Source organism: Hirundo rustica, chromosome 6 (assembly GCF_015227805.2).
Source record: "Hirundo rustica isolate bHirRus1 chromosome 6, bHirRus1.pri.v3, whole genome shotgun sequence".
Taxonomy (NCBI): domain Eukaryota; kingdom Metazoa; phylum Chordata; class Aves; order Passeriformes; family Hirundinidae; genus Hirundo; species Hirundo rustica.
This window is the reverse complement of record NC_053455.1, coordinates 60,814,992-60,831,678: the sequence shown is the minus strand read 5'-3', so window position 1 is coordinate 60,831,678 and position 16,687 is coordinate 60,814,992. Positions and strand designations below refer to the sequence as shown.

The following is a 16,687-nucleotide window of genomic DNA, read 5'->3' as shown; positions in this document are numbered from 1 at the left end:
CTGCCAAGTAATTCTTGTTGGGAAATCATGAGAGAAATAATAACAGGGGGCTACAAAAGTGATGAGCTACAACGACAGCTGAGAAGAGAATCGTTGTTAAGGAACATATGCAACCAAATGGCAACGGTTCTAGGCATTTATTCCAATATCTTAGAAAATAAAAATAAAAAACCCCCTCTTCATTGCATCACCATTTAAAGACAGAAAAACAAATCTTTAAGCCAAAAGAGGATGCAAATTTTTTCCTTGTTTTTGGGGGGCTTTTTCCGGTTTCTTTGGGGTTTTTCTTTTTTTTTTTTTTTTTTTTTCCTTTCTTTTTGATTCGCAGCCTTGTTTATTCACAGTACAAACAGAGCCCGCTGGTACAGATATTAAAGTCACAAGATGCACAAAGTCGGACAAGGAGCGCTGTTCCCTCCTCCCCTCTGCAAAGCTGTTCTGCCCCCCCCAGGAAATGAAACTCCAGCCTCCCCCAAGTGAAATAAAATCCCCAAAGCCCCACTTTTCCACTTTCCAGCGCCTCGGGAAATCGCAGAGCAGCAGCAGCGCTATAAAGCTCGGGGCATGCGTTCCCCACCCCCGCACAAAGAACATTCCACGGATTTTGGAATTCCACCTTAAGGCCAAAATAAAATAAAATAAAATTAAAAAATTAAAAAAATTAAAAAAAAAAATCAGGTAATGTGGTTTTCTACCTCTCCCCTTCAAAGTTTTCCGCTTTTCCAGGTTTCGAAGCGTGACCCCTGAAATTCAGGAAATGAACGGAACATTCGGCAGAAGGAATGGTTTATCAAAAAAAAAAAAAAAAAAAAAAAAAAAAAAAAAAAAAAAAAAAAGGAGGAATAAACAGGAAATGCTTTTCCCAACAATAAATCAATAATTTCATCCCTTAGTTCTATCTACATTTTGTTAAAGCATTTTATGCATTTTCCATAACAAATTGCAACTTTTTTTTTTTGGCAACTTTTTTTTTTCTTTTTTAATAAAAATCCAGACAGTGTTCTGTGTTTGCAATCAGAACCACACCCTTAGTGCAATATTATATTTATTTCTTACAGTAATTTTGGTTGCCATACAAGAGTATTAAGGATTGGGGAAAAGTGCAAGTTACAGGAGCTTGATTTTTTTTTTTTTTTAATCAGTCGAAATAAGAGGAATTAAAGCACAAAAATTACAGCAACATAGATAACGTGAACACAAGTTGTTACACAAACTATAGCGAGAAACATATTAATATCTAGAAAAGAAAAGAAAAAATGTAATGGAAAAATTATCAATATTTGTGGCTCATACACATAATCATCGCCAGATCAACTGGGTAATGCTTTTAAGAACTGAGAGGAAAAGGAAAAAAAAAAAAAATCACTATTTTTTAATTAACTTAAGTACCACAAATAATTAACTTCTTTGTGATATGTAAATTCTGTAAATCAACAGTCACATCTAGTCATTTTATAATATATGAATTAAACTTAAAATGTTCTCAGACACCTAGGGCAAGGAGTCTGTGCAGTTATACACAATTTACATCTTGTAAGGTTTTGGTATTGTATACACAAATATTACAGAAACTAGGCATGTAAATGCAATTTATTTAAATTACAGTATATAAACAAAAGTTGATCCTAAAATCCAGAATATCATAGATCTCTAATGACTTTGTTTTTTCACTATCAGAGTAGCATGAAAGAAATGGGTCTTCTCTCCTCCCCCCTGGCGAAAATACTCGGAGGCCACGGCGTTATCTGTTACTATTGCTTTCTTTTTGTTTTGTTTTGTTTTGTTTTATTTTTTTAATTTATTTTGTTTTGTTTCAAACCACCCCTCAGAGCTGGAGACCGAACTCGACTTGGCAGAGGCGCATTTCTGGTGGTCCGAGCGGGTCCCCTCTAGTCTCCTTACGTTTTTGCTTCACAGGACACAACGCGAGAAAATAAAACTATTCCCTTACAGCTCTTTCCTCTGCTCTTTTCCGCTCGTTCTGTACCTGAAGAGATGCACGAGCAGGAGCCACACCTGTGTGAGGAAGGGACGAGCTCACCTGGGAGTTACTGGGTGTGTCAGCGCTTGCCCAGGGCAAGCTCAACCAACAGGAAGGTTGTGATCCAAAAAAAAAAAAAAAAGCAGCTTTAAAAGTCAACTTCTACGTTTTCCTTTTAACTACTTGCATTTATTTCCTAACGTATTTCTGGCACGTGTTATAGAGGTAATAGCAACTGTACCCAAAGAAATGAACAAACAAAACAAAATTTAAGGAAAAAAAAAAAAAAAAAAGAGAGAGAGCATGGCATCAGTGGTTTATTTACTGAATTCTGTTGTATCACCAAATGGAAGACAAATGATGGCTAAATTACCCTTTTTATATTATTATTATTATTATCCTTTTTTCTTTTTTTTCACTTCTTAAAGTGTGTGATGGCCTCAAGTTGCCTGCATCGACCTATCTGAGTGGAACTGCCATTTTCTACACCTCCCATGGAAAAACTTAGCACTCCTCGACAGCAAAACGCCTCGGTGCTTCGTTTTGAGTACAAGGTTCCTTGGAACTCCCCAAATACAAACAGAGCGCAGTAACAGATGTTAAGTCAAAAGATTTGCTGTTCCATAAAGGGGGCAGGAGGCTTAAATAAGTTGATTTTTATGAGTTTCCAATGCATTGGTAACTGTAACCACTTTTGAAGAAATATTCATCCTCCTCTGTAGAAGTTCTAGCAAAGATAGAAAATATAACACAGCTCTGCTGGTTCAGATGCATCCAAATGAGGTTGATTTTAAAAAGGTCAAGACTTTATAATTATTCCACAGAAATAGTAGTAAACCACAAAAAGTTTTTTTTTTTTCTTTTTTTCTTTTTTTTTGTTTGGTTTTTTTTTTTTATTTTCCGTTTATAACTTCCTAGCACTGAAGTGGCACAAAGGCTGCCCAGTAGACCAGCCACTTATTTTCTTAAAATATTGTGCTTATAAACTATCTGTACAACTATTTAAACTTGAAGTAAAGAAAGATATTTAAAATGCTAAACTTTATGTACTTATACTAGGGCTGTTGCAGACCTAATTAGACACTTGTTTGTGAGCAAAAAATAATCACAATAATAAAAAAATTAGAGATAGGCTGGACCATATCAAGGACCATATCAAGGAAAGAAAGTTCAGGTACCTTGCAAAATGTAAGGGAACCTGAAAGTTTGGTAGGGAGGCAGTTTAGCCATCCACACCCAATTTACCCACCTCGAACATCTTGAATATTCTGTCAAGAAAGTCCTACAAAACTCACAGATATTCAGAGGTGCTAATTACAAGGGGGAGTTCAAACATGCAGAGAGAGAGAGAGACTTGTTAACTTGAAAGTTGAAAAAAATCTTTTTTTTTTTTTTTTTTTTTCCTTTGAAAACAAAGCTGTGTGAACCAGCCGTGGGTGCTTCTCCCCTGCTGACGGAAGTCTCCCGGAAAGTTCTCTCTGCCCCCGCTCCCAGCCCTGGATTCTGGCAGGGTGCTCCCACCTCTCGTGCCAAGGAACGGGCCGGGGGCCAGCGCCCAGCGTCCTTGTCCAGCGGCAATTCCTGCAAGCAGTGATAAAATGAGGGCCTGGATCCCTCCCCAGCCCTCCTGGCTCTCAGAACGCGCGCACCCCGAGACACTCGACAGCTCTTTCCGTCTTGGCGTCACCTCTCTGCCTCCTCTCAACAAGCTGAAGCATCCCCATTCCTAACAGGCTGAAATCGCTCTCTCACTTCAGATCCTGGCACGCTTCCCACTGACTTCAATGGGAACATTCATCTCTCTTCTCCTTCCTTCTCGGCCTGCTGTTCAAAGTACCCGGGCACTTACCACTCACTGAATTACACAGCACCTCTCAGGGCTCAGCCTCTCTCACTGTCAAGTCCCAAAGCCGTGCCCGCACACCAAAGTCTGTCCTGGCTCGTGGAGTTCATCTTTTGACTCGGCAGCAGTGGAGCTGGTTGAGAACTGGGGGGGTCTCAGGTTCAAACTAGCTTCACCTCTAAGAGTGGTTCAGCCTTTACTGCACCGTCCTACAGGCCACGTCAACGGGGCGTGCACTGCGCTTGTTCTGCCACCTTGGAAGAGTGCTAAATACCACTGCAGAAATAAAGAAATACCAGGTAAAACAGAGCAAGGTTACCTTTGGACTGACTCCAGCAGAACGACCGGCTTGGCTGCCAACAGGTCAGGGAGCTATGCCAGTAAAAAAAAAAAAAAAGAGGAATACGAACTCCTGTGCCCGCCTCAATATCCCTGCTACTGATAAAACTGGGCTTGAGTGGTAATGGAGCAGCCTGCCCTCTTAAAATGAACCAAGGGCTGTGGAAGGAAGCCTGCTTGGAGACTGAATGTTGAGATGAGAATAAGATAAAATGCAATTTTTTTTTTTCCTTTCAGTAAAAGAAACCCTGAAATATTTGCAGCTTTAAAAGAAAATCGTCAGGCGACGGTCCCGGCTAAGGGCAGTGTCGAGAGTTTTAAAGTTAACAATTGTCTCTCTCTCACATCTCCCCACAGCTTTGAAATAAAATGGCCCCACTTCTTTAGCATCTCTAGGTTTGTGTTTGGGCATGTAGCAGACAGTCTGCATCACCTGAGTACCAGGAATTCATCTGTTTTCCCCCTCCCCCCCAATTTTGCTGGCACTCGCAGACAGACAAGGCATTTGGGGTATGTCAGTACCAGCCCATCTCTAGTTATCAACAGAAGTTTGTGAGGCGAAATAGCTAGTCTTATCTGTCCAGCAGCTGCTTCAAAGCTCTTTCTATGTTCATTCTGTGCCCAACTCTAGTCACTCCAAGGTCTATCAGATCTTCCTTCTGTAGATTTGGTAAATGTGTGCCATCTATTTCATTGTCCATAAATGTTTCTTTATGTTCACCTAAGTTTAGACTTTCCAACCAATCTGCCACGTCTGGTTTAGTCCACAGGTGGACAGGCTTAGTTGTAAAAGGCTTATTTGAGATTGGCTGTTGTAATATTGAGGGAGAAGGAGACCTGCTGCGCCCTGTGGTCAAGCCAAACAAGTCCCCGGAAGGGGGCTGGCTGGGTAGGCTAAATACATCGGACAGAGTTGGAGAAGGAGATGAGGCCGAAGCAGAAGCAGTCAGAGGAGCAGGCAGGATGTCTTTATTAATCTCTGTTGGTGAAACCACAGGGCTGGGAGCGTGCCTTGCTCCTGAGGTCCTGCTGTCATAGTCTGGGGACCTGCTCTGCAGTGTGATCGGCTGGCTGGCTCCGGGTCGGACAGTGAAAGTGATTGTTGTACTTCGTGTACCTGAGACAGTACTCATGACTTCCGTGCTCCTGCAAGCGCAAACAGACAGGCACAGTTAGAGCTGTGGGCCACCCATCAGCACATGGTAATTATGGCATGGGAACGCTTGGGTGGGGTCATGTTTTAACTAAAAGCACAAAAATCGTATCATTAACCCTTTCCCAGGAAAACCACCACCAATGGTAAGCCATAGTTATAGACAAAACCTTTGCTTATGAGCAGTCCAGGAAAAAACACCTTCCAGAGCACATTCTCTCCCTTTTTAATGCGAGTTTCCAAATTAACTCGTGTTTAAATGAGAAATGCTGAGTGGAACAAGCACACGAGCACTTTGTGCTCCCTGCGAAGCACGACCAGGATTTGATCCGCCCTTTGCCAAGCGGAGGGTTGGAATCCTTCAGTTCTGGCTTTACACATAGCATAGCTAATAACAGCAGTTGAGGAAAGTTTCAGGAGCGCTGGATTTTGCATCTTTGGGCTTCACTCAGTGAATTTTGCAGAATGTTTGTAGTGCTGTTTGTTTGCAGAACAAGCTGCTCTTATTTCCCTTTTCTATCCGTGCTCTAAACATGAAACAGTCCTTCTAAGATGCCTAAAACCTCTCAGTGTCTATTTCCTTCAATGGAGAAATTATACTCCGGCACTTTCATTAAAGAATTGAGGAGACAAAATTCTTGTTCCTGTGCCTGACTGGAGGCGAGGTGGCTGGGATCAAGTTCCATCCAAGAAGATGAGTTTCAGATTACGAATGAAGCAGGCACGAACCTCGCCGAGAGGCTCGCTCTGATCCCCAGCCTGACAGCGTGGGTGAAGGAACACAGCCCCCTGCTTCTGCCTGCTGGCTACAGAAGCAAATTTAGAAGGTTTGGGTCTGTTCATGTCATCAAAGGCTTGACCCCACAGCCCTTATTCCCACGGGAAGAGCCTGCCGGTCAGAGCATGCACTTCAGGATGCTCCGCAGAGCCCTTGGATGCCTGGACCTCCAGAGTTCTTCACTTCAGAAGCAACCTGCCGACTGGGAAGACCTTCAGACAACTAATTTCAAGCACTCGCAGACCAAAGGAAGGGTTTATTTATCCTGGAAGCAATGCCATGGAGTGCAGAGGATGATGTGTGCTGAGACTTCCAGAGCAGACCCTGACAGAAGCCCTCTGTTTCTGTCCCCGGGCCTGGCCTGTCCTGCCTGGGCAGAACTGAGGATGGCTTTGGGTGCATGATGTCAGATGGAAATGCTTCCATTAATCCCGCAGATCCACTGCTGTGCAGAAAAGATCTCAAGGAGCTGAAGGGTGGTGGCAACACGGGGCAGTAACAAACAGATTTTTTATCCCTTTCTCCCTCACTGCAGCCCTGAGCTGGAGACAGCGATTCCCTGGCTGGCTGCTGGCTTTGGAGAGCCCTGAGAGTGTTCCCTAATTAACCCTGGGGCTTTGGCACTTCACCAGCAACCCAGGGCTTGGGGAGGTGCAGCTCTGCCACACCGACATTGTGGGGCACGTCCCATTCAAATAAAGCTCCCCGTCAGGAGAATAACTTTTGGGAGAACGCACATCTAATTCACAGCAACATTCCCACCGATTCCCTGCAGGCTGCTCCATGCATTGCAATGGGAACAGGGGGATCTCTTTGCAAGATTGGTACTTCACTTAAAACCCAGTAGGAACAAGGCTTCCAGCACTTACGGCTTTGTAATTTAACAAAGAAAGGAAACACTTGGCAAGGTTCTGAGGGTTTCCCGGGATGTTTTTGGCACCTAATGGTCCTCATTGTCTTCCAGGGCTGGAGCTGAGCATTCTTACAAATAAAAAGTCCGTGGAAAGAGGCTATTAAATTCTCCTAACCAAGGGGAGCAAGTTATTTCCACTTCTTTTACCTCAGCATTAGGAGTCTCACACTCATTACTAAGGCATGATATAATTTAAAACCAACAAAAAGCCTGCTTTGGAAAAGGTTGGGGTAGTGCTATCCTAGTGATGGCAAGAATGAGCTTTGTATAAATAGGGAAATGAATCCCTGATCTTTACCTGAAATCACCCTTCTACTTAACTTTCCTGTCTTGCAAATACGAGAAATTAGAGTTCTGTATGTACACCCATTGTGGCGAGATCAAGCTCGGATGATGAAAATCCACCCTCTTTTATTGCAGGTGATGAAAGATAATTTCTGCTGCTTGACTGACAGCTCCAGGCTCAGTGCTTTTTGCTGCTTCTCCTCCAGACTGCTCCTCTTAAAGGCTCCCTGCCCAGCCTTGTCCAGGAAATTACTGTCACTCTTCCTTTAAATAAAGGATGTCAAGACAGTGAAACAAATCCCCCCAAAAGTCAACTCTGTGCTCTCATTTGAAGCATTCCTTGGTTGGTGTTCCCTGCCTTTCCCAGCCCCATGGGCAGGAATACCCAGGCTGAGCAAAGCATCCCGGGCATCCTGGTCCTTTGCTTCCTGTCAGCCTGGATCAAAGCATTGGCTTCACACGGCTGCAAGCAGCAGCAGGAGGTCAGAGGGCATCTTGCTTTTTCCAAGCCAGAGGTTCAGGGCTGCTGATTATTAAAACAAAACTCTGGGATAGTGATAAGAATTTTTTTTATTATTTTAGCTGCTTGCAGAGGTTTCAAGGCCAGCTGTGTGAGTGCTCAGCTCTCGTGGCATGGTCACAGCTCTGGTGAAGCTCAGGGAAGTCTGCTGAGGCACTTCCAGGCTTTCAGTTCCATCCTTTTCACTCCAAGATTGTTTTCCCATGTTCTTTCTCTCCTTTTCCACCTGCCTTATCATCTCTATTTTCTCATGCTGCACTGTAATTGTAATCCAAGAGGAAAAAAAAAAACCCAACAACAAACCCAAGGATATTTATGTAACTCCTATGCATCCTAAATTATAATTTGCGACATCTCCCATATGATCTGAGGTGCAGACACAGCCTTGAAACCATCATCTGTCTTGCATTTTATGGTTGATGGGTACCCTGGTCAATAAGGAGCACATTCCAGCTGGAGAGCAGGCATGGTTTGTTGTGTTATGGGATCTCAAGATTTTAAATCAGAGCAATTTCTTATGCCTTATTTGATCATCTGTTATCCTAAACATGTTAAATCCATATTAAACCTGCCCAAGCCCAAATTTCATTTTAAAAAAAGGTGAAAAGTCCGATAATTATTTTAAATAAAATTTGCTCTATTAGAATCAGCATATGGTGGTAATTTATAAACATTTGCTGCTGTGAGCCTGCACTGATTGCAATGCCCATTATGTTGCTTCATATTAAAATCAGAATATATAACCTATGTGTCACAACCATGTGGCCTCCAAGTATAAAAGCCATCAGCACAGCTTGTAGGCATGAAATTCTTTTAAATTTTAAATTACATTTGCAAGATTCAAATTTACTGTTAACTCAATATCAGAAGCAAATCAGCAAAGCTCCCATGGAAATATAAAAAACCCACATTATTCTCAGCTCCTGGGAGCTGTTTTACCCTAGAACTTTCCAGAAGACTTGCTGGTTCTGACATGGCTTTTCCATTGTATCAAAGGAAAGCATCTTAAAAACCAAGAGGAGCAATGAGTGGAAGTCCACGGATAGGGAAACTAAATTCATAAGGATCTTGGAGGCCGCACAAACCCCAAACTTCACCTTCACCTCTGAATATTTTTACTTTGTTGCCAGAGGCGAATTGCACGGCGGGAAAGTAAGCCAAGAATTGTCTGTTTTGGGGGCAGGTGAAGAACAAGGGCTGACGTGATGACTGGCAGCACCCAGGGCTCCTCGCAACGCTGTTATTTTGGGGAGAAGAATTGAGAGATGCTCACTGTCTGCTGCCAGTGAGGAGTAGTCGTGAAGGTCTGTGGGAGTCTGTCTGTGCAGGAGCAGGAGCTTCCCTGTGAAATGTCTGGAAAGCAGCGGGAAGGGGATGGTGCTGGGCCAGGAGGCAGCCCCAGCCCTCTCTGCTTGGAGAACTGCAGGGAAAAGGGAAGCTGGAGGAGAATGGGGGGAACCCCACAGCTTTCAAGGACACAAGAGGACCACACGGGCTGGTTTGTCTTTACTTTCAGCCTCACAGAGGTGTGTGAAACTGTGTTCACCATCCCTCCCCACCCCTCCACCTCCCAGAATTTGGAAGAATCGCTCCATGTCTGAAAAGTCCTGCCCCTTGTTTAGGTGCTCGGACACATTCAGGAATCTGGTCTTATGTGCTCATGTTACCAACATATTTTCTGAGCACTCCTCTGCTGAATGTGGCTTTTATTTCACCTTGAGATGACATCCTAGGTCCCATTTTAGGATGGCTACCATTTCTGGATTAGGCTGGTCTAATCCACACTGCACTGTGAGAAACAGTCACCACCAAAGTCACTGAAATGCAACAACAATGAGTGAGCATTAAAAAGCAGCAGAATGTACAACACAGAACAGTCCATGCTTTATGGTCGGCACTTACTTCGTGGCACTTCAGCATGGCCCTCCTCTGACAACAGCAGTCATGACAGCAAATAAAAATGACAAAATGGAATGACTGAAACGCGGCAGAAATCGCTGACAAAGCAAGCAGTCCTGTGAAATCAGCTGGCAAACAGTTAACAACGTGAAATGAGTCTAATGGGAGAGCAGCAAGTGAAAAATCAAGCCACTTATTTCATCCTCTGCCAAACACAGACATCCTTTACAAAAAACCAAACGTAGGATCAGTCCCTGTAAAGGACTCACTGCTGAGTTCTGTTCTGCCTTACCTGTTTGTGGAAAAACAAAAGGAACTTTTCCAGATACTCATGGCAAAAAACCTAATTCATTGATGGCCAAAACCACTGTCCAGTTTCCCTTTTACAGCTTGTTATTCCAGCGCAGTTCAGGTTATGCTTCCTAGAGGACTCAATTCCACAGCATCCTCCGTAACTCCCACACTTATCGTATTTCCCACCACCAGCAGTGATGCCAGAGTGCCCAGAGGCCACGGGATTGTGCAAACAGAGCTGGACAAACACAGAAACACTGCAAGTGTTCCTCCCTCTGGCGAAGCCATGGATCATTTTGGTGCAGCGCCGGTGGAGAGCAGCAGGAGCTTCAATATTCCTTATCGGGGCTCCAGAGGCAGGGAGGGAGGGAGGGAGGATGCTGCGTTCCCTGGGGGCTGAGCTGTCTGTCCCTGGCAGCCCCTGGGTTTTTCCTGCCACAGCCACCCTGTCTTTAGCCCCTGGATCTCAGGGGCTGGCACCTGATGGTCACGCTGCTACACAACTGCCGGGTCACAGACGGAGTAAACGCTCCTCCTCCTCTCTCCCAGGGAAAGCCCTGGTCTGCTCTTCTCCCAGTTCTTCCATCAGCTCCCTATCAAAGCCAGGGGCCTCTCAAGTGGATTTATAGCCCTGCTGTATTTATGGCATTGCGGCTGACACGTCCCGTCCCCCTTGACTGCAGGAGGACACGGATAAACCAGATTAAAAACTCTGTCACCACAACTGATGGCCCTAATTCCTCAAAGTAAGTGGTGGCCAAAATTGGGAGCGGGATCTGGACATCTCTTCCTGGACCTTGTGATCAAACCCATTAATTACACTTTAATCAGTACAAAGTAAGCAAGCACATCCTCTCACTTCTTCTTCCTTTCCCTTCTCCTACTGGGCTCCTTTTTCCTATCCCACAGGCTGGTCACTGCCACTGAAGAGCAGATGGTTCCCAGCCAAGCGTTTCCCTGCTCTATTTAAAAATCTTGAAGCTCGGTGTCTTCGTAAGAACCACAGGAAAACTATAAATACACAATGGAAAATGATAGCTAAACCAAGGTGCAGAGAATAAAAGCAAGTTTAGGGTGGTTTTAATGTAATAATTGAGAAATGCTGTTCAGGACCACCGAATGATCTCTTCTTAACCCTCATTTATCAAAAACACACAAAGAAGGGGTTTTTAGGGGTTGCTGCAGCCAGCCATTACCCATCTGTAGTTTAATTTGCCCCTATGCCACCCTGGCAGGGCAATTGCCTGGAGTGAACCCCAGTTTTACATCTACTGCCTGTGCAAAAAGAATTCCTAGTGGGATTCAGGATTCCAATCTGGTCTGTAACTTCATGTACGGCCCCATAAGCAGATACGTATTTTTAATTTCATCAGGCTGCCTGCGCCGCGAGCACCGCCCAAGCGAGGCTGTGAACACTGTTCCTATTTATAACTCTTCCCAATCCTTGGCTGAAGGATAGGAACAGGCTCATTTATTATCATTGCTCTGTTCACAGAGCTAACCGGTTGCTCTTCAATTTAGCAGAATCCCTGCTTTTTGTGAGCCAAAACTCCTTGGACCCTTTCTAATTCTACCTCATGGAGAAGGGCTGCAGGCTCAACAATTGGTTGTCATAAGCTTTAGAGTATTAGTGAGAAAAAAAAAAATACCAAGGAACTCCAGGAATTTTACCTTTGAAATTTAAACACCAGATTTTACACTCGAAATTTTCACAAAATGGTATTCCTTGGTCATAATATTTGACAGCTTGGTAAAAAAAATGTGTCATTTGTGCAGTCGGGCTAGAAAGGCTGTAATTTATTTAACTTTTAGAGAGATGAAGCAGGAGTAAAAGCAGTGGAAAAAAACCCCCAAACCACAGGGCTTCTGGTTCCACAAGTGAATGTGTCCATTTCCACCTCCCTGCCTTGCCCTCGCTGAGATGAAAAGACACTGCCTGCAGCACCTTTTCAAACACACCTCCAGTCTCTGGATTGCTGGCTCTCTTCTGCTGTCTCCTGGATTGTTTTTTGCTTAAAAAAGAAATCCTTAGCAACCTTTCCTGGTGGTTTTAGCAGCTTCAATCTGGCTCATAATTAAGAAGCAATCACATCAGTTTGGAAAAATGGCAGGAAAAACTAAAATTCAGCCCTCTTGTCTCCTGTTCCCACTGGGAATGCTGTGGAGGTGTCATTTTCTCCCGCAGTTAAATGACAGCCGAGAGTTTTCCTGCTCTTTGCCACTGCCAACTTATCCCATTTATTCCCTCACAGCTCTTTTGGCACTGGTACATCCCAGGATCCTCTCTCCAGTTTGCAAAGATGAGTGTTTGTGTTTACTTTTTGGGGAAGAAGCAGGATTTCAACCCCACTGAAACAATGCTTTGGATTTTTTTTTTTTTTTTTCCCCCAACAATTGAGCCTCTGTATTCCATAATGGAGATGTAGCAATTTGCCAAAACCACGTTAGAAAAATTAAAAAACCTCAAGGACAGAAAACAAAGCAACATAAATTCGTAACACTAAGTCAGCTCTCCCTCTAAAAGGCAACATATGGGGCTACTTCTGCTTACATAACAGTGCTATAGTTTTTCAAGTTTTCCCCACCTTTATACTTTTAAAAATGTATTTTCATAAAAGAAAAAAAATTCTATTTACTCCTATTTATCATTTTGCTCTCATTACTGAGAGCACTTTGACATATTTACAGTGTATTGTAGTCAGTAGCCTCAGTTATTTTCTAATAAAATAGGGATGCTAAAGATCTGCACTGTAACCTGGAAATACCTTGCAGTTTAAAAATAAAAGCTGATAAATAATATCAAACACAGGAAGCTACAGACACCATGTTCACAGGGCTTAACAAGAAACATGATCAACATCTAGCAAAAATAATGTGGGTTTTTTTTCATGTACGAAGGCTTTTCCTGCAGAGCCAACCCAATTTCTCCTCCGTTTAGTCAAGTGCCACTGAATTCCAGAATTTCCGTGTTTCATTCCTTTTTCTCTGTTCTAGAACTTGAATTCCCTCACCATCACCGGCTTGATGACTTCCACCCTGCAGGAAGTAATATATAACTGTGTGATGCTGAGGCTGCGGATCACCCAGTTTTCTGAATGAGCAATCTTTGCAATCAGCAGAGACACCCTTCCCTTATAAACAAATGATCCTCATGCTTGCAAAGTACAGCAGCTTTCCAAAGGCAGAGCTATTTATTAACCACCAGAATAATTCTAATAAAATTGACTTAGGTGGCATCTTAAAAAAAAACCAAAAAACCACAAAAACCCAAAGCCAGCGTGGTATTTTTGCAAAAAGAAGTATCTCAGCCTCCTAATAATACTTACAAAATTACCTTTCTTTTTTTTAATAACTGTGGATTTCATGATATTATGCCCACATTCCATACAGATGTGTTTTAGTAATAACATGGACAGTGCAAAGTGATTTCAGCCAGCAATTCTCTGAAATACTTTATGATGGAATAGATTAGGAGAGGTCTCAGCATGAATCAAATGACACCACACAGCGAATGCAAAACAACCCTTGGCAAAAACACCTTTTACTCGTTTGAAGCCAAAATACCTCATGGGACTTAAGAAAAATTAAATTATCACCCCATTTTAGAATGAAAGACACTAAAGAGAAAAAAAAAATTAAAGAGGAAAAAAAATTCAAGAGAAATCTAAGAAATTCACATCAAAACAACTGACAGGTTTGTGCAAACCTTGAAGGCCGAGAAAGCTCCTGTCCCATCATGTAAGCAACACAAATGTTGACAGTGTAAGAAACTCTTGTTTGACACAAACTATTTGTTAAGCAAATACAGAGTACACTCTTCTTTAATCTAGGTGATTTACAGGAGAGGTTAGCAAAGGGATGGCAAAAAAAAAAAAAAAAAGAAAGAAAAAAGAAAACCAAAAAAACAAAAAAACCCAAAACAAACAAACAAACAAAACCCACAAGCCTTTGCAGAAAATTATTTGGTTAATTACTTTTACCTTGTACTGAGACTCGCAGTTTTCGTTCCAGTCGGCGACTCCAACCCCTCCCCTGGCTTTGAGGATTTCTCTCTGTTCATTTGCTGGAGTATTGAGTTCAATTCACTAATGACATTAGCCTTGGGGCCTGAGAGAATCGGGCTTTTCACCTCTGGCACGTCCCCCCATAGCTTGGATGTCCTTTGGGGGACAACTTTTGCCAGGTTGGGCTGGGCACTGATGGGAGGCGGGGGCGGAGCGGGAGGAGGGATCACAAAGCTGTCTACAGTTTCCTCAATCAGCGCATCCTTGTAAAGTGCATTGCTTTTGTTGATTATGGGCTTCATTTTTGGCTTAGGAGGTACTGGGGGTTTGTCCACCAGAAATGTTTGCCCATCTGCATAGACTGTACAAGTATCCACGTTCTCCCCTCCTTCCGAGGATAAGGTAGAGATGCTGGACACCGTTGAGATAGTGCTGGTTGTCTCTAGGTGATGGTCACTGCTGCTCCGACTGTCGACCTCCTCGATCCCGGAGTCGGTGACGTTGTCAAAGCTGTCAGGGGGTGGCAGGAAGGAGGCAGGCAAACAGTTTGAGAGACCCGCTTGTTTTTTGCCGTCCAAGGAGTTTGCTGGCTGGCTGGGCGTAGGGGTGCCGTTCTTCCTCTGCGCCATCAGGTCTGTCAGTGCCGAGCCGGGCGCCATGCGGTCGTCGGGGATGTCGAAGCTGTTGGCAAACTCCAAGGGAGGGGGCAGCGGCTCGGTGAACAGGAACTCCTCGTCAATGTCCACTGAGGCCAGGGGGGGCGGGGGGATGCGAAAAGGCAGGATGACGGGGTCGTCCACAGAGCTGGCCGCCACGATGGTTTTGCAGGGGGAAGCCGGGGGCTCGGGCGCGGCAGGGACGCTCAGCTCGCTCTCCGCTTCCTCGCCGCCCTCCGGCCTCTCTGGCAGGGAGTTTTCAGGGCTTGGCTCCATCTCAGCTGCCTTTTCCTCCTCATCCTCGGGCATATCATCCGACTTTGCCGTGTCCACTGTGTGCACCATCAACAAGCCGGCTGATTTCTGCTGCGAGGTATCCACAATGTTTATCAACATGTTCTTCTTCTCCTCAGCTTTCTTCTCTTTCCCTGCATCCATCTCGTACTTGTTCTCAGTCTCCTGCCGTCTCAACAGGCCGCGGGTATTTTGCCTGGTGACAGTGGCAGTAACAGGAAAAGTCGTTTCCATGTTGGGTCTCAGCTTGGTGTCGATGTAAAGCGGTTTGTTAAGGTCAGTTTTGACAGCATCCCCTTTGCCTGGAATCTGCTGTGTCTGCTCTTTCATGGCTCTGTCCCTGGCAGAGAGCGCAAGGGCAAGTGGCGAGTTTGGATCCAACAGTTTCCCTGTGACCGGGTGGACATAGCTATCCGAGCCGGGAGTGCTTGTGGGCTTGGTTGCCGCCGTACTGTTGTCAGTACCTTTCGTTTTGGACGGAGCGTTCAATGTCCTTGAGTCGCTCTGGTTGCTGGGCTCGTTGCTGTTAAAAAGGTTTTCAGGCTCTCTAGGGGCTGGGATTGGCGATGGCGACATGAGCTGTCTGAAACCATCCTCGCTGCTGAACATCGCCTCCTCGGTGAACTTGGACTGCCTCATCCGTGGTGTCGGTGGGGTTAATCCAACATCCTCGTCTCCCAGGTCTGTGGAGAGGAAGGCTGGGGAATTGCGCCTCGCTTCCAGCCTCTTTTCCCTGTCCCTCACGGCCCCTGCGATGGCTGCTGCAAATGGACTGCTGACTCCCAAGCTGTCATCGGGCCGGAGCTGCCCGGGCTGCTCTGAAGACTGGGGATCGATCTCCATGCTGCTCCCTTGGCTGCTTTTCCCGCTGCTGCTGGTGGATGGCTCTTTGACGATGATGGTTGGGATCGGAATGGAGCAGGTCTTTTCTGGACTGTCCTCCACGTTGGATTGTTTCACCAGCATCCCCTTCCGCCTGGCTGGCTTGGCGGGCACATAAACTGCTTTGCTGGCGATCTTCCCGACCTCGGAGTAGGGGTTTTCAGGCATCTGGCCCCTCTTGCTCCTGAAATTCGCCTGAGCTGCGGCGCTCCGGTTGTACAGGTCTTCCGAGTCCAGGGAGTATCGGTCCAGCTCCCGCCGGTAATAGATCCCTTTGTCCCTTATCATCGTCCCCACGCTCTCGGGCCTAACCAAAGAGATTTTTGCACCTGAATTCTGGTTAAATGGAGGTTTGATCGTTCCGTAGCTCCGGGACGTCAGGGATTTGGGGGAGTTGTACAGGGAGGGGGAAGGGGGCGGTGGTGAGGGAGGTAAGGACTGTGGTGGCGGTGGGATATCTTCAGAGGTGTCAGGCATTGAAAGACTCCTGGTAAACTTCAGCATAGGAGGGGCCAGAAACTGCCGCTCTTCCTCTGTTATTCCTGAAAAATCAGAGAGTGCATTTAAAACACGGCCACATCCACCGGGATCCCTCACGCTGAACTATTTCTCCATCCAACCCAAAATTCCAGGGTGCATTCCCCGCGGCATGAGCGCGCAAAATCTCAAAAGAGGCCTGTAGGTTGATTCCCACCAAAATCGTTCTTTCCTGTTGGGCATGCCAGGTGCCAGGATTGAAAAGGACGCTACAGAATTTTAATTAAACTGATGTGTAGGCAAATGTTTGGGGTTTATGTATCATCAAGGTGGCTGTAGAAAAGCACATTTTCTTTGAAAATATTGAAG

General features: G+C 44.9%; 1 protein-coding gene across 2 annotated transcripts in view; it reads right to left on the bottom strand.

Annotated features, from left to right (window-relative positions):
• Window positions 1-1,032: 1,032 nt before the first annotated feature.
• The window catches only part of SHANK2 (SH3 and multiple ankyrin repeat domains 2), a 274,396-nt gene continuing 258,741 nt past the window's right edge, over window positions 1,033-16,687 (bottom strand). For both annotated transcript variants that reach the window (XM_058420947.1, XM_040067120.1), the window contains 2 exons: window positions 13,986-16,383; window positions 1,033-5,309 (listed from right to left, as the gene is read on the bottom strand). In XM_058420947.1, coding sequence (XP_058276930.1) covers window positions 4,736-5,309; window positions 13,986-16,383 — 2,972 coding nt within the window. In that variant the 3' untranslated portion in view covers window positions 1,033-4,735. The remainder of the gene's footprint in view (window positions 5,310-13,985; window positions 16,384-16,687) is intronic.